The sequence below is a fragment of the Phragmites australis genome, chromosome 13 (genome assembly GCF_958298935.1).
Source record: "Phragmites australis chromosome 13, lpPhrAust1.1, whole genome shotgun sequence".
NCBI lineage: Eukaryota > Viridiplantae > Streptophyta > Magnoliopsida > Poales > Poaceae > Phragmites > Phragmites australis.
In genome coordinates this window covers 25430576-25452184 of record NC_084933.1, presented here as the reverse complement: position 1 = coordinate 25452184, position 21609 = coordinate 25430576, and the positions used below count along the sequence as shown (strand labels likewise).

The following is a 21609-nucleotide window of genomic DNA, read 5'->3' as shown; positions in this document are numbered from 1 at the left end:
ATTTAGCACCCCCGTAGTCTCTTTCGTCGATGGTGACGACTCGGCGTACTTACTACGTAGGACGTACCTATCTTGTACGTAGGACGTGCCTCTCTACATACGGGCCGTAAAAGGATTCGCACTTTCGCAGTGCGTGCAGACGGCCGGGTTTCTTTTCGAGGATCTTTTCAGTTTTCACCTGTCTGATCTCCTCAGGTGCGAGGAGCGAGAAAGCAGCGGCAGGCTTTACGCGCTAACGAGGGGAGAATCAAAAAATTGCAAAAGTATGTGTCTGATTGGAAAAATTGTATAATAGACAATTGTCACTCGGCGGAAGGGTGACAGTTACATGTCGCCCATTGGCAATAAGTTTAAAAGAGTAAATGTGTCACTCTTTCAATAAAAGACACATTTAAAAATTAGAAAAAAGTACTTCGTTCTCTTTATCTTGAAATTCAAACAATATCAAAATTATCAGGAAATTTTTGGTTATGCAGGTGATAAACTCTCAAAAAAGTTTCAGTCAAAAATATGATTTGTGCAATGAGAAAAAAAAAAGACAATACACAGTCATTTTTGGAGTTTGCCCGCATATATATCATATTTAGAGTTGAATTTTTTAGATCTGTATTATAGAATCCTCTACACCATATATTTTTTTAGAATTTTTTATTATTATTTCAATAATATTTTAGATCTCAAAAAAGTTTTTATTTTCGAAATATAAAACGGTTGCTCTCCTGCCAGGGAAAGGCCGGTCGGCCGGCCGGCATGTGGCGCCATCCCGTATTAGGGCGTCTGTGTGTAATCGGCCGCGCCAGCGTGTTGCGGTTCACCTTCCGTCGTGCGTGGTCGATCCGTGGAGCTGGTGCGGTGAAACGCGATATACGGTGCTTCTATGTGGAAATTTTGTAGCTGAACATTTCAAGTCGGCATGCAAAGTTGTCGATGTCATGTCAGCACGTAACTAGATCTTTTTTTAGAACTTTTTATAGATGTAGCATATATTACTCGATGAATTTCACCGCGAATAAGGACGGTAAAATACATGTGCGTAAGTGCGTAGGCCTGTTGACGCGGGGGGGCTGGAAATTTCAACTCGGACACAGATCTGCCGTCGAGTAAGATGGGGAAGAATGTTCCAAGGCCCATTCTGACATGTCGATCGAGTTCAATGCTGAAGCGATGGTTACGATTTGGTACGCGATGCATGATCGGGGTTCGTTAATGCCTGCCGGCGAGCAGCCATAACGAACTGGCCGAGGGAAGTACGTACACGCGCGACTCGTCAGAATGGTAGCGCTTTAATTTCGGCGACGTCCTTCTGCTTCGATCTGTTTGCTGGTATATAGTCACAAAGATTTGTGCACTGATCGGGACTTAGACGAATCTGATGTGGACGCTTGATGGTACTTCCGGTGTTGAATTGGCAGGGCAGTATACAACACGTATATGCCCCGAATGCTCGGCTTTTCGTTGCCCACATCATCTTGCTTATGCAACACACGCTTACGATAGACACGTGCCAGTGTCTCGTGTATGAACTCACCTGCGAGAAGCATGGGGGTCAATGGCGCAGGCGAATTTCCTCAGGGTGAGGAAAGCACTTGCATGCTGGGCCAACGTTTTCAACTTACATCTTATCTTAAGCAAAATTTATAGAATATAATACTATAAAAGACTCTCTCATTTATAACGACATATATTCACTTACGCCCTCCCATTTTTAATCTATCTATTGATCATAGTATGAATAATATAGATGAGATCTCATGATCATCTTTATAAACATGTTCCTATAAAATTTAATTACTCTCACAGTATGTACACGCGCATTGTGCTCATGTCACCGCGATCTATGCGAGGACCCAGCGCAGAAAAACTACCACCATTTACCCAGGGCCTGCTTCTGCAACTCTGCATGCAAGGCCGTACATGAGCATGTGCGGGCTGCTCGATAGCACAGTACAAGAATATGAAGTCCATGTTGTTTTAGCCTACAAACTAAGACTCCACACGAATTCAAGAGTTAGAGTTTTACTAAATAGGTCGTGTGGGTGCCATAGTAGTAGAGCCCAAGAATCCCCATGCACAAGCTTGATTTAAGGCTATATTATGTTGGTTTAATATGAGAACACGATGATTCACTCATACACCCATAATTTACCATTAGATTTAGCTCCACGATCTAATAAGGCCCCAAATTGCTAGTGCTTAATCAAGGTATTAGTAAATAATTAAGTGACTGAAAAGCCAAGAAATTCCCAAACAACACCCTCTCCTGTTCCACTATCTGCATTTCCCATTAGCTGATGCGCAAGCACCGATCCTAATAAAATCCTATCTGCTCTCATGTTAATCAACTTCCATCTAATTGCCCTTCAAATTAACAGTCTCCTTAAAGGAGGCGAGGCCATTCCACTGGTCAAACGAAGAGAAGCAAGCAGGCTCCTAAACCACAATTAACACGAGTTCTAAAAATTTTTGTAGTTAAAGCTCTGATAAATAGATCGCACAGGGCCCCCAAATATTAGGGCCCCAAATTGCTAGTGCTTTATCAAGGTATTAGTAAATACCTAAGTGACTGAAAAGCCAAGAAATTCCCAAACAACACCCTCTCCTGTTCCACTATCTGCATTTCCTATTAGCTGCTGCGCAAGCAACGATCCTAATAATATCCTATCTGCTCTCATGTTAATTAACTTCCATCTAATTGCCCTTCAAATTAACAGTCTCCTTAAAGTAGTCCATTGGTGTCAGTATATGGAACCATCCCCTTAATTATTTTGTATATGTTTGGGAGCTCAAGCACACAATATTTCTTCCAGCGTTTGGGTTATTGTATTGTTCTCAGTAATCAGATCTGTGTGCATGGGGATTCTTGGGCTCTACTATTTAATAGAACTCTAACTCTTGAATTCGTGTGGAGTCTTAGTTTGTAGCCTAAAACAACATGATTTAAGGCTATATTATGTTAGTTTAATATGAGAACACGACGATTCACTCATACCATAATTTACCATTAGCTTTAGCTCTACGAATTCTTGAAGTTAGTAACATTAGCTCTAAGAATTTTTGTAGTTGAAGCTCTGATAAATAGACCTATAATTAGTGGAAATTTTCTTTGTGGAGTTTGGTATATCCGAATATATCACATCACTCAAGCTATTTCAAGTAAAGCTAAATGTACCAATTTTAAATTTCAAGATTAGTTTTTAGAAATACGTAACTCTTAGTACCACGACAAAATATGTGTTAAATTGCAATATAAAAATATTTTTTGATCAAGAGGTACAGGATCTCATCTAAATTCTGCACAGGGCCTCCCAAATTCTGGGTACGGCCCTGTCTGCATGCATGGTGGTGCCTACAGCATGTTGGCTGCACTTGTTGACATCTTTTTACATGAGGATTGAAGTTTCACCACACTCGTGTGTTGGTGACTCTTCTCTTTTACCATGCCTATCTCGGTGACGAGTCTACCAAAAGTTGTCTGGCCATTAAAAAATCGACCAGATCTTTATCAGCCGGCCATATCTTTCTTGAGGCAAATAGGAACACTGTTCAAGTTTGCTTGGCGAATGGTTCAGCTGATACACCATGGGAATAGAGCAAAAGCTGCACGCTGGAACAGTTGCCCAGGCTCAAAATCGGCCCGGCCGGGACTAGCTCACACATCTGTGGCTTCCTGGTAATGGGTGCCACTGTCCTCAAGTCCGGCGTCGCCACTTTTCTTCATGTGGAAGACAAGAAGGGCCTCATGAACGACTGGTGGTTACGGAGAAAATATGCATTGCGTTTGTTGCATAAAGGTTGTGTCCAAACGGAGGACTTGCTGCGCAGTTTGGCCAACCTTTTCCAGCACGAGCCAAGCGATTCGCAGGAAGGCTTCTAAACTGCAATCCTATGATCATATCACGACCTGCTGAATACGACTTGACGACTTAGTCGTTAGGGTGTTAGCATTTGCCAGTCGGCCACGGAACATCTCACTGTTATCACTTCAACAACCGGCCTAAGTAGTTGGCCTTTTACCAACCTGAAGAGCAAAACTGATAGATCAACAAACCAAAAGGACGACAGGTACAGAACTACCAAACACATCAAGTCAGGTGTTAGCTGCTTGATCTGTGTTGTTTTTACGCAGTGTTGGCATACTCATGTCATAAATACATGTTTTAGATAAGACATGATCCTTAATGTATAGCTTTACTACTATCTTTTATTAAAATATCTTCATAAAATCCATTAAATTTGTGATATTACGAAAATATTTTTAAGACAAATCTAAATATATAATTTCAAGCTATTGTTAGTCAAAGTTTTAAAAATTTGACCAAATCTTGTCTAAAACAACATATATTTATGACCAAAGGGAATAAAATTGAACTCATCTGAAAATTGCATCGATCACTGGGTCCGACTGCGCCAAAGCCACACTAACAGAACTATTTGCCATGATTTTGTCATATAATAACTGATTATTGCTTAAGGAATGGCACATGCACTTCCAATTTCACATTGTGGTGATGCAAAAGTATAACCTCCTCACAAAGAGCAGAACTGTGCATGTATCAATTGACAAGTACTTGCTAGAGAACATGTAACAACATTAAGAGTCTACAGAACTCGTTCTTCACTAGTTGCAGAAAGCATCTTTTCAAGCCTTCTTAGCATTTCTCTGTACAATGATTACATGTCATCTACGAACAGCTTTCAAACACTACTCACTGGTACTCTGATAATCTGATGATCCAATTCAGAACTAGGTGCAACACATCCCGAAATCCAGATGAACTATGACATGGAAAGCTGTCTACCGTGGGATGCTACTGCTTAGCTACCGGCATTGATTCCAAAAATCCGAACCTTGTGCATGTTTGGTAGTTTGGCAACAACCAGCACAGTGACTGCAAGGGTGTTGAGGAAGAGCATAGGATGTTGGTAGTCCGTTGTGTGCGAAGCTATCAAATACCTGCCAAGGAAAAGAGAAATCATCCCTATAACTAGTGCTAGTGTCCACTCTGACATAAAGAAAACAATAGGTAGGGGGGAATAAAAGGATTGGCTAGCCAATCAAGAGACTGGGAACACAGCAGAAAAATGCTAGTCCATGTAATATTAAAAGTTCCACAACTTTCATTGACAGATAGGTTCACTCAAGGAAACTCAAACTAATCTTATCTCTGTACTATAGCTGAGTGCAAAACACAGCACAAGAGCGCCGCACATCACCTCATGTCCTTTCTAGTATCAGATTTAAGATACAATGAACATGAATCCGCACCTAATAAACCATTCAGCATTTCAAAAATCATGATTATAGAAGCAGCTATATATTTCTAGATGATATGTTAGAACATCTCTGTACTATAGCTGAGTGCAAAACACAGCACCAGGAGCGCCGCACATCACCTCATGTCCTTCCTAGCGTCAGATTTAAGATACAATGAACATGAATGCACCGCACCTAATAAACCACTCAGCATTTCAAAAATCATGATTATAGAAGCAGCTATATATTTCTAGATAATATGTTGGAACAAAACAAACAAGTAAATTTATTATTGATTGGTGTGCTTACACTGTTGGAATAGGAAAGACATGGGAAATGAAACATCAAAATTTTCATTTGGCAAATTGAGAGACAAATAGTCCCACACCCAGTAGTACTAGTTACCCCATTAAAGCAAATGCTTATTTAAGAATTGCATACAACCTACCATGCCTGCTTTCAAAACATGAGGGAAGCATGTGCATCAATGATCTAGTGTACACTAATACTTATTCAGAAGTTGAACTTGAAAGGAAACGTTTGGCATCAGAAACCACATGCAAAGGTCAGACTTCTGTATTAGCAAGAAAATAAAAAATCTGACACACAAAAAAATTATTTGCTAGGCATGACCAAAACCCAATCAGACCTCAAGAAACAATAGATTACTGCACTGCTGAAGGCACTAATGTGATGAAAATGAACATATACAGTGCATGCTATCTCGTATTTTAAATGGACTAGAGCTGACAAGAACCCGAGATTTGTCTTCAAGCCCAAATGCTAGATTCTGGATTTTCAATAAAACTATCTACTGGTCTGTGCAAAGAACTTTGCCAAAAATAAGAAAAATTAAAAGAAAATTGAGCATTGCTGCTACTGGTCCAACATCACTCGCATAGCAAAAATATGACCGGAGCATTTTTTTTTAATTATCAAACAAAGTAATCATGGGCCTTAACTATCTTCAGATATGGCAGATATGATCCATTTTAGCAACTGTCAAAGTCCAACATGGAACTGAAGCTAAGGAGCTAGCCATTTCTAATGAAACAAATCACGGCAAGGCCTGTTTCTTTGGTAGAAAGTGAAAAGAAACAAGGCATGTCTATACTAAAAACAGATAGAATATCAGGGTCTAATGGACTGGTAGCAGCACTACAATCAAACATGGCACAACACAGTGTGTTTACTAATGACAGGCTTTGTCCAAGATTCAACTGGATAGCACAATCAGTGATGGCAGATTATTTTCAAGATAGTTCATTGATTCTCCCAGGTCGCAGGTACAGAGATTTGGCTCAGAACTGATACATTGCTCAGAAAGTGAGGTTTTCTCATATCCACATCTAGAAGTTTGAAACCAAATATCTAATGTAACAGAATGGCATCCCATTCCATAGGTATATATCAAGCAAAATAGTAGAAATTATGCCCTGAAAACTGGAAATCAAAATATGAAGAAAATGCAATTAAATAGCACGAAGGTCCACAACACTTCACTTCCAACACAAACAAAAAATTGGTTCATTAGAAACCATTTATCGCATCATAGAGGCTTAATGTATAAATGGAAAAAAGGCATTTAAAAGATACAACACTCACAGAACGACAGGAACCGCCATTAAAAACTTTCTATTGCGAGTAAGCTGTTTGCCATTGTCCATTTGTTCCCACCATGTCAATGTGTTATACATCCCCTGGTCATCAGCAAATGGAGTCCCCTTCTTCCAGTGGAAAAAGTGATACGTAATCTGAAACAAATGTTTGCTCAGGCAAGCAACAGAAATGGAAAAAGATAATGGCTAAAGTATCAAGAAAAATGTTGAACTATAATCTTACACAGCTAAAAAATAAAATTCCATTCTACTTTCATAACGAATGCTTGGGGACAATAACAAAGAACAACATGAGCTGCCTTTATAAAAAGAGAATATTCTGTGGCATTAATCACAACTATTTTATTATTTAGACTGGCAAAACTTTGATTAATGTAGGTTGTTTATTTGGCTATTGCGTAAGAACAAGCATCATAACTGAGTACAATTCATGGCAAGGTTAGTTTCAACACCAATGCATGTCCGAGGTCCAACTTATAACCTACTATACCGACCACCTCCTTTTGAGGTTTATGAATGCTCATGCTCAATATTAATATGGGAAAAAGCACACACATATGTCACTTTGGGTGCATCAGAGAGGCAGAGACAACTAGTAAAGCTTGGCGATGTGACGAGCAGCGGTTATCATTCGCATACTTACTACCCTAGGAATATGGCCAGTGTATTAACAAGGAGCCAGATAGCCCAAAATATTCAGTCCTGGACATCAAGAAGAGAACACTGAACAGCTATGTGAAATCTGAACTAAAGCATCTAGGAAATGTGGTTCAATAGTTCAATATCTGAAACATGAAGAGAGCACTCTATGGACCACTAGTACGACTGCACACAGACCCTGATACTGATTACATAGTTGCGATGTTCCCTGGTATCGTTTACCTCTACATCACCTGGCAGAAGCAAAACCTCTGCCTCAATCATCTATGGATAAGACCAAATTAAGGGACCTTCAGTAATGAAGAAACCTGAATATTTAGCAGCTTACAAATCCTAAACTTACCGTGCAAAAGTGCTGAAATGCAGATTAGCATAGAGATTTGCAATCCTATTGCGCATAAGCTCTAGACAGCACCAGTGGAACTCGGGACGCGAGTGACAAACGGGCAATTCACTTATACTTCAACAGAGAGGAAGATGGGGTCGAGTGGGATGGGATCATGGGAGAGCCAATACTAACAGTCTAACACCAACATTTAGTCGGTGGGAAGGGACAAAATAATTACCAAATTCTCACTAGAGAAGCAATTCATAGCCGCCGCATCACAAGAGCCATTCTGGCTCTGCAACACGACTAATCGAAGCAATCTAACAACCCGAACAACCGCCGGGTCTCAGATCCAAAGCTAACGCGCAATACCCGAATTCTAACCCCACTCACAAGTACAGAACCTAAGGGGGGAAAGGGCGGTAGCAGGAGACAGGGCCGTACGTACCGCGAAGTGGGAGAGGTTGACGAGCGTCCACGCCGTGCCGGGGTTGCACCCGAAGACGGAGAGGACGAGGAGCCAGGAGACGAAGAGGATGAGAATGTAGGTGGTCCACACCCCAGGGTACATGAACCACTCCGTGTTCTTGTTCAGATCCGGCGGCGGCACCGCCTGCACGTACAGCTTCGCCATCGACCGAATCACCCAGTCGCACTCCCTCCCTCGCGCGCTACGGGCTCCGGCTCGGCGTCCGTCGTCAGCTGCGGTCTGCTGCGGTCTGGGACTCTGGGGGAAGGGAAGGGAGGCGGGATATATAGGGCGGGGCCGATCAGAGCCGAGGAGGAGGAAGGTTCATTCAAAGATGGGGGCGAAAAAGTGTTGCGGGGGTGGTGCGGTGGGCGGGCGGGCGGGTGAGCGGAGGAGAGGGGGGAGGCGACGAGACGCACGCCGCTGGCCTCCAGGAGGAGGCGGACCAGGCGGTGGAAGCGCGACCGCGACCGCGACCGCGATCGGGCCAAACGCGACAGACGGGGGCGGGCCCGTGGGCGCCTTGGGCTGCTAGCAGGCCGGATGATGTGTGAGCCGGCCCGTCGTCGCTTTGCTCCCGTTTCGCCTTGGTTTCGCCGGGTTTTTTTCTTCTTTTTCTAGCGAGTTGCGACACGATTTTGACCTTTTTCAAAAAAATATTATACAAATAGACTCTGCAAAATTAATTTTTAAAAATATATCTATTTTCAAAGCTTCATAACATTTAGCATCGTGGTTGATCGGTTGAATAGCATGGCACCAGGATCTTTTGTTCTAAAAATAAATTCTTTTTCACAACTCCATAATATTTAGTGTTGTGATTGAATAGTAAGGTACAGTGACAATTGATATTATAATAGTTGTTATGTATGATCTTCTATGTTAAATTTACAAGATCATATGTGACGATTATCCTATTGTCAATTACCACGACGCCGTGCTATTTAATAATACCGTAAAAAGACTCTATTTTTTTATATTATTTCCCATAAGTCTATGCATATAAAGAGTTTTCGAAAAGGCCAAAATCTAAAAATTCCACGGAAATGACTTTTCTCGTCCTCACATCATCACAGTATGATGGACGCTGGTGGTTGGAGCTGATCGAATTCTGGATGCTGGTGATGGAGAACGGCCATGCCGGACTGCCGGTGCCGCGGTGCCACGCTTCGTCTAAAAAAGTGTGGCCGTGCTGGCCGCGCCCGCGTGTGTAACCAAAGGAGCAGACACGACTCAACCGACGCAATTCTGTCTGTCAATCGCGGTTGTAGCCTGTAGCAGCATCTTTATCATGTGATCCCGCGGCACTGCAACACAACTAGTTAGGAACCTTCTTAGCTCCATTAATCCATTTTTCTATGCACCATGACCTCCACGGGTTTCTGGCTTGGTTGGGCTCCAGTTTGGATTATCCATGATAATCCGCATGCATGTGGATCATGCCGCAGCAGCAATCATCATGCAGGCATGCGGCCTTCGATTGTTGACACACAGAATCAACCAACAAGCCCTTGCAATTATTGCAACTAGAAAGCGTAGATATGTACGTACAGTCTAGCAGTCAACTCCAGTTACTACGTACAGAGCCATGAGATGCCGGCTAGAAAGCACAGCGACAACCAATCCACAAGCGAGCAGTACAGCGTGTATCAAGAACACAAGTACCCATGGGGCAAGCATAAGATTTCTAACCAGCTAGGCGACAGGGAATGGCATGTACAATTTTACATGATCACCCATCATCCCCGAGTCATCAGGAGTTTTCAGGACGGTTCATAGTTTCTGCACTAGCGACTCACGTCTGCGTCAGTCACATTCCTGACACTGGCGTCTCTAGCAGCAGTGCGACAGTCGAGTGTCAACACTAGGCTCTGTCTAATGCATGGAGTTCTGGCTAACAAATATGGGATCAGCCGAGTCGCCTAATTCTATTTATTCGAAACATCTGCAGTCACTGTAGTCTCTCAGCGTTGCCGACCGGAATCGGTAGCGGAGACCGCTGATGATTTGCAAAGGATGGAGCCCCGTTGTTCATGACCTTAGTTAGTTGGTCAGTGGATGGAACGAGGCTATTTTGCTCCATTAACTGAACAAGTGACAAAAATATGTCCATCCTGGTGACGTCCTTGTTTGCCTGAAGAAACAAACACCGGTATACGGTTTAACAACTGATGAAGCTAGAAATGGGACATGCAATAAAACGGTGGCTTCTTCTTTACCTCAACAAGAAAGCGCGCCCATATCTTGCCATCACGGAGCTCCATCAGCCCTTTCAAGATAGTCAGGCCGAACATACGTATGTTGTCAGCTATCTCTAGGAAGAACCCACGTTCCTCGCAAAGCATCTGCAAATTATTAAGAGGACAAATAGTTATCTTCGTATTCTGCATTGTGGCATGAGAGAGAGGATTGCGCTACTGAAAGTCCAGTTCACCTCGACAAGCATCTGACCAGGTGGCGAAAGATCCTCAATGATTATTGGGCAAACCATGGTTTGGCCAGCAAACTCGTAGGCCCATGTGGCACCACCATTTTTGCCAGCAGTCGGGTTGTCTTTCAACACAACACCGCTCTCTTTGTCTATCATCTTAACAACCATAACAAAGTCAGCATGTCTCGTAATAGAGGATTGTTTACAAGAAAAAACTTCAGCAATACAAGATTAATATTCATAGATACATACAAGAGAGCGTACCTTTGGTTCATCAGCTTGCTTAATTTTCTCTGCATACTTGGTTACGCTTTGTAGAAATAGCATATGCTTAATTGTTCGGTCCAACAAAGCATCAATGCTACACTATTGTGTCAAAAATGATGGAAAGTTAGGGGGTCAGTCACTCAGCCTCAGTCAAGGGAAACACGACAGAGAAAAAAAAGCAAGTGGGTGATTGATTATTACCTTTGCACTGTTGGGGACAATCTCTCGTAATTCTTTGACACGATCTTGTATCAGTTGTCGGTCTTTTGGTCTAGGCCGAGTGCTCTCACCAGATCTAACTTTTTTCTTCGCGATCTTTATTCCCTCAGGATTGTTCGACTGACCGACCTTGGAATTTGCTATGTTGAAACTGCAACTGTCATCTGCAGATATGTTAGCTGGTGGCACTGAAGTTGCCTTTGAAGAGCCATTTTGGGCATTTCCGGATGTATAGCTACTGCAAGCCAATGATGGGACTTGTGAGTTGTATGCTGTTAGGGAGTCTTGAAATACAAACTGCGGCGACTGGTAATCTGAAACACAGCCAGCTAAAGGACTAGTTTTAGCCGCAAGTGGACTATGTCTCGCAGGTGTATGCAAATCACCATGGATGTTATTGTCTGAATCACATAATTGTTCGACAACAGACATGGAAGGCAAGAATCTCTCTCCAATTGACAAAGAATGCTTATTAGCCAGTTCTGTAACAGACTCCGAGTGCGTGTCGCCTACATGTGGAAGGTTTCCTGCCAATAGAACACTGTCATCCCACCAATCTTGCACAAGGCTGTTAGTGCTAAGATCAAGCATCATACTTTCTAGCAGACAATTATTTCCATTACATTCCTTCGTGTCATAGTCTGTTGTTCCTGCAGTAGCTTCTTCAAGTGTTCTATTAGGTAATTCAGGAAATGTACAATTAGCCTGGCTTGTAAAGTGGGTAGCATCCTTAAATTGCATTAAGTCACTTTGAATGATAAAAGATTCTTCAGGCGAGAGGAGACTCGGCCATTCTCCAGGATCAGGCATCAGAGATTGTTCATGCACAAGGACATGCTGTGGAGTGAGGCAATTTTCTTGGATCTCAGAAACACAGGGGTGGATGGTGAATGGCATAGAATTGCATAGCAATTTCTCACTCTCAATATTTATGGTTTTTCCGGATACTGTTGTAAACGCTGATGAGAAACCAGCACCAGAATAACAAATTTCATCAAGGCCAAAATTTGAAGAGTTGGCGGTAGTGTTCTGATCAGATGATTCCTTCTTTGTCCTATGAAGATCGTTCAACCTTTTGTATGCTGACATTACACTGGCAAAACTAGAATCAGGATCTTTACTAGAGTTGACTTGCAAAGGAGTTCTGACATCAACATTTTGATGACAGAAGCTGGGGGCGTTATCAAATCCTTTGAGCTCATATATAGACGTGGAGTTTACAGGCATCGCCAATATCTGAGTATTCATATTGGTGTTGCCACTAACATGGGAGGTCAAATCATTTAAACATCTATGTGAATTGCTTGGAGAACAGATTGAACTCATTAGTGATTCTGCTATCTCTATATTCTCCTCAAGTTTCTCACTTTGCAATGGGTTGACCTCGTTATGTGAAAGAATGTCATTCATAGATCTCAAGGAAGTCAGTATAGATTGCTGACCATATGCAACGGCATCTGTTCGGGTATACTCCATTGAAGGATCCCTTGAAGTGCCCTTCATCTGATTGAATATATTCCTGGCATGATTGAAAAAATCCGAGTTTTTGGGTATCTGGTAAGATGTGAAATTAGAGCCAGCTTCCAAAAATAATATCTGATATATTTCCACCCTGACACCAGACAGCATAGATAGACTAACGACCGTGAAACCATACTCTGCATGTTTCACTGGTCACACTGTATATTCTGAAGCTAGAAGTACACGCTCAAGGAAGTTTTTTTGGTTCTGCATTTTCTCCATTGAAAGGTGGACTATGTTCAAAAATTTATTAAGAAGTGAGATCAATAAAAAAAAATTGCATTTTGGAAGTTACAGTATCATACTGTTGATATTTGCTAGACACAAGGCCATGTTAAATTTTTACTGACAACGGACAAAAACATTGACATACAAGCATAAAATTGTATTTTAGAGTATTTAAGATGCTAACCTTCTGAACGGAGCCGAATTGCACAAGGCCCTGCGATTGAAGAGGTAAAACTGCAATAGTCTGCATATAAGATGCCACTTTAAGTATCAAACTTGGCATTAAACAAGATAAACAGACTCTCAAAACTGGTCTCATCAATGAAATGGTCAAGAGGAACTGAGCCTAGCTCAGGAGTGTGGATGTATGCCCAGACCACCCAAGTTCAAGTCCTTGTCGAGGCGAATTTGGGTGCCTATTTTCTTCTTAATATAAAGCCACCTAGCTCCTAGGTTGGTCTAGTGTTTTATGAAATGGTCAAGCTTTTGTAGTTTTTCAAGCAAGAAGCAAGGAAACAAGAAACACCAACCTTTATCCCATTCCTGAACTGGTGTTGCCACCAAGTATAGCCCTGAAAAAGGGAAACATTCTATTTGTTAAAATCAAGAAACTGGTTTAGGTGTCAAACAAAAATGGTGACAGAAGTATTAACAAATGAAAGGAGAGAAGAATGGCAAGAATGGGATATTACTGTGGCAGCTCATGGATTCTTCAGTTATCTATCTATACTTTTCCAAGATCACGATGTAAGAGCTATGAGTTATGAGCACAAAGCATTAATGGTTCGTTCAGTGTTCTTAATTTTATTTGGTTATTGTGCCATAAGAGAATAACATAATACACCTGAAATAATTCCTGGTTATCTGCATGGCTTGTCTGATTCAATCCATGGCAAGTATCATCGGAAATCCATTGGCACTTTCCGCTTACTAGAGCTTCCCCTATGACGCTGAAACCAGAGAACATACGTTTTACTCCATACTAATGGAAAGAAAAGAAGCACGTAGAAAAGTAACTGGCTTCAAACGCAATAATATAAACACGGTTTCTAGAGGAAAACACAAGAGTAAAATCAAACAAGATAAATCAGACAGAGAAACCATGTTCACCTTTTTAAAAACAAATATATTCTCACCAACAGACTCATAGAATTGCAGCAGACTGTTTAACTAGATGCTTTGTCGAAAGATTGTTACAGAAACAGTCAGGTAGGAAGCCTGGCAATTGGACCTTTACAAAGCTAATAAATACTACTTCAAATGCCCAATACAGCCATCAGGGGGGAAAGAGATCCCATCAAGACTGAATATAGCATTAACACGCCCACATATGACAAAACATCGGCACAAATGAAATATCAAGATAAAATGCCAAAAATATTGCTCGAAAAAAATACGAAAGATAATCAGATAGATCTTATTAGCCGTTGCCTGTTAGTCGTACCCTTCCCCAACAACATGAACTTGATTAAGCATCTTCTGAACCAGTGTTGTACCCTCATCTTCACAGTAGCTCTCCCCCAATGTAAGCAACCTGGCATCAAATGTGGTATCAGTCAGTATTCTCAAACGAATAGGAGCAAGTCCCTAGAAAGAAAGAAAAAACTCCTGCACAGTACACACCACCAATGGAAATAACATAACAAAACAAAATAGGAATCAAAAAGCAAAGGTTGGACAATGAGGTGACTCGTTGGATCATGTCCAAAGGGAAAAGAGACATCCAAAAGGAGGGGACACACCTTCCTGTCAATTTTGATGGGATCACAGTGTTTTGCTACAAAAAAAGATAGGGAAAGGAGGCAGCTTTTGCAGCAACATCCTATCATTCGGTAAAGCTCATAAGAAAGAAACAAAGGGAGAACTCAGCCATGTCTCCTTCCCAAATGCAACGAAATTAGTTGGTGAATGTGCATACCCCTACAAACTCTTGATTAGCCATGACCCATGGGCACAGGTTTCTTTTGTGTTCATTGTGTCATATGGAAATGATGTGGAAAAAAGTTGGAATTTTGATGCAAACTTCTGGCAAAAAGAGCACACAAGAGTATCAGATACTATGTTCATGCAATAGTTTTGTTTTGATTCTACACACGATTCGGTAGACCACTTGCACTTTGATTACTACTTCTTGCTGAATATGCTATGGATGGGTTGAACTCTGCTGAACCCCTGAAATCTCACATTTCGATCGATCGAGATATAGAGAGAAACAGGTAAACCTAAAGGCAGAGTAATGTGAAGTAGGCTACCGAAGGAACCAACAAGAACATGAAAACCTCCCAAATTTCCAACCAACCTGAAGCTAGCCAGAGAAATGAAAATGACATAGCTACATGCACCACCACCCAGCACAGATTAAACCCAATCAGTAATCACACGGCTCACCGTGGGTCATGCGGATGGGAGCGCCAGACGACCGCGTACGACCACCCTCCGCCGCGACACAGCACCCCCAGCGCCGCCTCCATCGTTGTCGTGAGGCCGGGGACGACGAAAGCGAGGACGCACAGAGATTGAGCGAAGCGAAGCGAAGCGAAGCGAAGGGCGTTGAGGCGTTGGGTGGGGACTGATAAATACTCGATGGGGTTGAATTGGAGTCTACAGTAGAGAGAAACAAAGAAAAAAAAAGTGTCCTCGCTACCTCCCACGATTCTAATGATGAATATTTTTGGTGAAAATAAATTTTATAAGATCTCGTTTAGAAATATTTTTTATGAGATTCTATTGATGTTATTTATTTTGTAATCTAATGATTAGGTTGAAGAGAAGAGAATGAGTGAACACGTGTCGTTACAGAAAAAGTATCTTTCGTATGACAGTGTTCTATAAAATTTGCTTCCGATGAAGATAGCTTACATCAAATATTGAAAATTAAAATTACATGCTCAAAATTACCTACATATATATTAAGCATGGGGGGAGAAAAGAAGAAAATGACACTTGTGCATAATGAAATGGGACTGTCACCTCGCAAAATCTTCTCCGACGGGCATCATGGCTCTAACGCTATGATTGTTTTTTATTTTGATTATATATTCTAGCCATATAAGTAAAAGTAAAGACAAATGATTCTAATTAAAAATTGATTCTCACAGTTGACAGGTCAAATTATATTAGTAAATCTACCATCGGATAAAAATAAGTTTTTTGATATAATTCAGATATTAACAACCCATGACAAAAACAAACAAAGCATATATTAAACTAAAACAACAACCTTTTTCTAAAGCAAATTCATGGAATGTATTAGTACAGATATAATAAATTTATAATATTACAAGTACTTTAATGGTAAACCATTTCTGTATGGCCTATCTAGAGGAGATGGTAGTGCCCTTTTAATTTGTCGGAGGATGGAATGTTGTCAGTTGCATATACTTCAGTTTGTATGAACTGTCAAGTACTGCACATTGCACTCGCTCCAGCCAGATTGTTTAGACGAGTAGAAGCAGGATGTAGAAGACGATTAGTACGCATGGCTTGGCAGGGAACTAGCAGGAGAGGAGCCACCTCTGCACAAGTCGATACACCCCCGCAGTGCAGGCGTGCAGCGCATATCAACGTGCGTGCATGTGACATACATCAACCTCCGGTCTGTGTGATCTAGCTATCAGCCTTGTGTTTGTGGGGATTAACCTAAACTTCCCACCATCACAGCTCCCAAAAGCACGATTGGTTCACATGTAGGGCATGTGTGTGTATATATATATGTATGTGTATACATACATACATACATATATATATACATATATATATGTGTATAGATATATATATATATATGTATAGATGTAGATATATATATATGTATATATGTAGATATATATATATATATGTATATATGTATACATATATGTATATATGTATACATATATGTATATATGTATATGTATATGTGTGTATATATATATGTATATATATATACATCTACATATATGTATATATATGTATATGTGTATATATATATAAGGTCTATTCTACCGTCGTCCGTTCAACAGGTATGTATATATATATATATATATATATATATATATATATATATATATATATATATATATATATATATATAATATATATATATATTCTACCATCGTCCGTTCAACAGGTGAGAATGGACGAGACTTTATGGATCCTAATTGCCAGCGAATTTAATAACTGGGAGAGGAAGGTCTCACCTGTTCAGTGGGCGAGAACTTGATCTCGCACGTTGAAAGGGTGAGACCTTCATCTCGCACGTACAACAAGCGACATATGTGTATCTCCCACCTACCAGGTGACATATTCGATTTAATTTAATGACAAAAAATATATGTATAATTAGATTTTTGTATTCGGTAAATTGAAAAATATTGCACATTCATTCGGTGAAAAATAATGGATGTGTATACAGTTATCCAAGCGGTTCATTCTATCCTTAATTTTAGTTGGATGTCATTTTATCGATATTTCTTTATTTAGTTGTTATTTCACGCCAACAGTGGTGCAACGCACCCTTCCCCAATGATCTCCAGTAAGTAGAGGCATATGGTAGCTACATAGAGCTACTTAGCAGGAATGTTAGTCAGTTCCCTAGGTACAACTTCATCTTCGGACAGTTCGACGAGCTTGGTGCGTCATAGCTATCGAGTGCGCCACTCCCGGGGACTCATCCCTCCTAGGATGAGTACGTCACTCCACCGCTCGCTGGGCAACCTAATTGGCCACTCGTTCCACCGGAGCACCTGACGTACTCAGGTCACCAGGTGCGAGCGAGGAGACACAGGGTCCCCAAGACAGATACAGCCAGGCCTCATCCCTAAAAGGGGACTAACCTGTAGGATTCTATGTTATTGATAGTTTTATAATGATATATACTAGTACTCCGTGTTACTGCTTTATGTGTACTCTGTGCTAGTATTTATATTATGTGGTTGTCATATCATGTTGAATATTTATGTTGGATCTTTGTTATCAGCCATGTTTTTATTAACCGTGTTCTCGATCCATCTCAAAGCATAGAATCGTGCGGTCATATCCCCTTTCAAATCGTTCACTTGCAACTTTCGAAATAAAAAGCATTCGCATCAAAAAAAAAACCCTACTACTATAACACTTACAACTACAATAAAATGTTACATGACCGGGTATAATTTATTCAGTTACAAACAACACGGTACAAGAAAATATAACAAAATACTAAGGTAAACATTATTAGAATAAACATTATGGACGAAATGACCATTAAAGTTATCTGTGTCTTATCTCCTGGTACATCCAATGATAATCGTATTATAGGGATTTTAATCTACGTTGTGCCAGTGTATATGAAAAATAATCAAAGTTAGGATCCCATTCATTTACCCTATCGTCAGATAATTCGCAACGACATACTGTTCTCTGATGAGTAAGCACGAAGTCATCATCGTCAGAACCAGCCCATTCAGTTGTGACAGAAGTGGTAGAAGCGGGTCATCTTATGGTGGTTGTTGAAAGACCACCTCTTTTACGGTGGCTCGAACCACCGCCTCTATCGCAATGGTGTGAAGGTCTCGAATGACCACATCTGCGTCTCCAGTTATGTCCGGGTAGGCATCCATCACCAAAGAGCAGATGTAGCCTAAAAAGTTCTCGATGGGTTGGTTTAGCAACTCTTCATCACGAGGGAATACTTAGTATATAAAAAGAGCATACAAAAATATAAACGTGTCTTAGAAGTGCAACCAAATAAATAACTGGGGCATGTAATAACGATGAACATACCTTAATGTGCTCCTCGTACTGCTGAGAGTGCATAAATATGGTGTTTGCTTGCTTGCTAAAACACTTTGCTATGTCGGCAAGTTTGCACACCCCGATATATCTCTGATGGTATTCTAACAAGTGCGTCTTTAGGTCCATGGAGGTCACAGAGCTTACCATTCACCGTCATTCCTCCGTGGTGAAATAGGGACAACAGGTCATGGTCTGCTATTTTGACAGCACTTTGTTCAAATTATCCTCCTTAAACACATCGTCAACTTTCATCTGGGTCTCCCTCATAATTTATAGGGCTATCATTGAGAATTTGGATATCCACGAGAAATGTCTCCTTGAGGAGGCAATCATAATGCGGTATTAAGTATCAGATGCTAGTGGTTTTTTAGGAAACTGTGATGTCATGACCTTCTCATTGCGTCAACCTCGCATTTTATAAGCAGGGACCGAGGGTGTATGGACCAAGTGTAGGTATATAATTTGTATATAATGCATACATTGAATGCCTTTCTGTAGCGAGCGGTCACTAGACTCTAAGTAGTCGGCAACGTGCGGTCACATCGCTCTGAAAAGGTGGTAGCGAGAGGTTACGTCAATCTGAAACGCCAATAGTGAGGGTTCGCTTCTCCTTGAAAAGGTGACAGCGAGAGGTGACTTCAATCTAAGAAGCTGGAAGTGTGATGTCAGATGGGATTAAGAATTTAAGTAATGATATTGTAAGTAGACATGTATAAATATATAAGACTAGACATGTCATATATACCATTTATCATGTAGCTGATGAATGCAGATCATCGGAGGAAGATAGGAATATGTGGGGTAAAAAGGTATGTACAATAAATGCTGGTGATAATTCATTCGAGTACGATTACATAACACAGTAACACTGTTATACGACACACGTCGGAAAGTTACATTTTGCTATTCGTGATGTGAGAACTAAGTTGTATTAGTTGTGTATTACTTATGTTTCTGCTGTAAGGACTATGCGATAATTTATTCGTAATAGTTATGTTCGGTATTTGCAGTTTTTAATGTGTTTCCGTATTATTGGTCGGGATTTACCATTTTACCAATACATTTTTTCTAAGCTCAATGCTTTCCTAGGATTATCTGCCTTCCATGTAGAGGCAACAATAACTCATAAGCTCAATGCTTTCCGTATTATTAGCCAGGATTTTTTTAAGAACTTTTACAAAATAAAATGACCATACCAAGCAACATCTTTCACAGGGAATCTCTGTCAAGTATCAATGCTACAACTTTTCTAGCTTTTACAAAGAATCTCATGCTCTAGCCCCAGCCATGCCCATACACTCAGTCCATGCACCAGCTCCCATCCACCATAAATAAGTCTACCCTCAACTATGGATATACCACTCCTTCCTTAGCTCTTTCAAATGCAATGTATTCCTCAGTTCCACCAAACTCACCCAAGAAGCATTGGGAGATTTTCACCCCCAGGGGGTTAAACCGTCGATGTGCTTCTGTGATGACCCTTGTAGGCTTCATGAGTCCTAAAATATCTCCTACACCTATGGCAAACGCTTCTTCATATGTGCCATTTACCCGTACAACCCGTCTCGATATGTACCGTATGAATACCCATCGGTATAGCGATATAGATCACTCATTTGCCACTTTACATACGGTTTTATGCACTATCTTACTAATCTCTCCTTTTGTTTCATTTGTCCAGTCTCCTCTACCTATCTGTGACTTCATGGAATGACTGGACATGGAGAAAAAATAACCACCAGAAGCGGTGGGTTGATATAGAGATGCGGTGGAGGATGGAAGCTTACGAACGTTGAGAGTACGAGCAACAGCAGAAAAAACTAAGGCTGAAGTGTCAGGAGGAGGAGTGCATAAGGAAGACAGTGGAGGAGCGTGCCGCGGCTGAAGCACGTGAAGCAGAGAGGGAAAGGAAGCGGGAGAAGGTGCGTCGCGCTAAGGCGGAGGGCCTCGATACCCTGAGAAAGGGTAAATATCCTAAGTGTACTCAGTCGAGAGCATCTATTATACCCTGACCTATTTTTATTCCCTAAGGCATATTAGGTTTAGCGGCGACACGCTATTATGTTAGTCTTTAGTCGTAGCATACATATCAGCGTTTATTGTCATCTCTTTATAGTTAGGGTCCATTCACGCAACGACGAAAAACCTCATACCCTATGTAATGTTTACCAGCGTATGTAAACTCCGTACTTGATTATATAATATTTGTGCCTCATAATTATTATTATTCGACAAATTAGTTTTTTATTCTCACAAAATCACTTTATAAAAAAAATTCAACACACTTTTACATCAACTAAATAAAGAAATATCGATAAAATGACATCCAACTTAAAGATATAATGAACCGTTTGGACAGTTGTATGTACGGCTACCATTTTTCGTCGAATGAATATACAACTACCATTTATCGAATACAAAATCTATATTAAAAAACTAATTATACATATATTTTTATAATTGAATTAAATTGAATATGTTGTCTGGTAGGTGGGTGATACAAATATGTCGTCTGTTGTACGGGTGAGATAAAAGTATCACCCGTTCAACGAGAAAGATCAAGTTCTCATCCGTTTAATAGACGAGATTTTACTCTCTCTAATTATTAAATTCGCTACGATCCAGAATCCACAAAATCTCACTGGTTCAATAGATGAGATTTTGTTCTCAACCGTTAAACGAACGACATTAAGTTAGACATCATTATTTTCAAATATACATGTAATTTTAATATATATATAATTCCATGTATGAATGGGTGCAACGACAGCGGTGGCGGCACAGGCCCACTACGTACCCGAGAGCTGCCCCCGTCAGCTGGGAATTGGGATGGTGCAAGACCCCACGCAATTGTTGGAATCT

The 21609-nt window shown here is 40.8% G+C and overlaps 2 protein-coding genes across 3 annotated transcripts; both read right to left on the bottom strand.

Annotated features, from left to right (window-relative positions):
• Window positions 1-4440: 4440 nt before the first annotated feature.
• On the bottom strand, window positions 4441-8732 carry LOC133889116 (uncharacterized). Its single transcript, XM_062329577.1, has 3 exons — window positions 8310-8732; window positions 6860-7008; window positions 4441-4954 (listed from the first exon to the last, which is right to left on the bottom strand). Exons 1-3 carry the CDS (start codon window positions 8493-8495, stop codon window positions 4816-4818), a joined length of 474 nt encoding a protein of 157 aa, XP_062185561.1. The 5' UTR covers window positions 8496-8732; the 3' UTR covers window positions 4441-4815.
• A 1091-nt stretch (window positions 8733-9823) lies between these two features.
• Window positions 9824-15526, bottom strand: LOC133889712 (uncharacterized). 2 transcript variants are annotated; one of them, XM_062330169.1, is made up of 10 exons: window positions 15385-15526; window positions 14441-14530; window positions 13841-13946; window positions 13527-13568; window positions 13181-13240; window positions 11230-12801; window positions 11026-11127; window positions 10765-10917; window positions 10550-10675; window positions 9824-10464 (listed from the first exon to the last, which is right to left on the bottom strand). In XM_062330169.1, exons 1-10 carry the CDS (start codon window positions 15465-15467, stop codon window positions 10282-10284), a joined length of 2517 nt encoding a protein of 838 aa, XP_062186153.1. In that variant the 5' UTR covers window positions 15468-15526; the 3' UTR covers window positions 9824-10281. The 2 variants fall into 2 exon arrangements, with proteins under 2 accessions (XP_062186153.1, XP_062186154.1); XM_062330170.1 differs by lacking the exons at window positions 13841-13946; window positions 14441-14530; window positions 15385-15526 and adding an exon at window positions 13689-13737.
• Between the last annotated feature and the right edge of the window lie 6083 nt (window positions 15527-21609).

Bases quoted from the DNA above. Each gene is read 5' to 3' on its own strand.
- LOC133889116 (XM_062329577.1), bottom strand. From the start codon at position 8,495: ATGGCGAAGCTGTACGTGCAGGCGGTGCCGCCGCCGGATCTGAACAAG. The intron at 7,009-8,309 runs GTACGTACGGCC...CATTTGTTTCAG, and splicing joins TCAACCTCTCCCACTTCGCG to ATTACGTATCACTTTTTCCA. The intron at 4,955-6,859 runs GTGAGTGTTGTA...TTTCCTTGGCAG, and splicing joins ATGGCGGTTCCTGTCGTTCT to GTATTTGATAGCTTCGCACA.
- LOC133889712 (XM_062330169.1), bottom strand. From the start codon at position 15,467: ATGGAGGCGGCGCTGGGGGTGCTGTGTCGCGGCGGAGGGTGGTCGTAC. The intron at 12,802-13,180 runs GTTAGCATCTTA...ACATCTTACCAG, and splicing joins AATTCGGCTCCGTTCAGAAG to ATACCCAAAAACTCGGATTT. The intron at 11,128-11,229 runs GTAATAATCAAT...TTGACACAATAG, and splicing joins TTGTCCCCAACAGTGCAAAG to TGTAGCATTGATGCTTTGTT.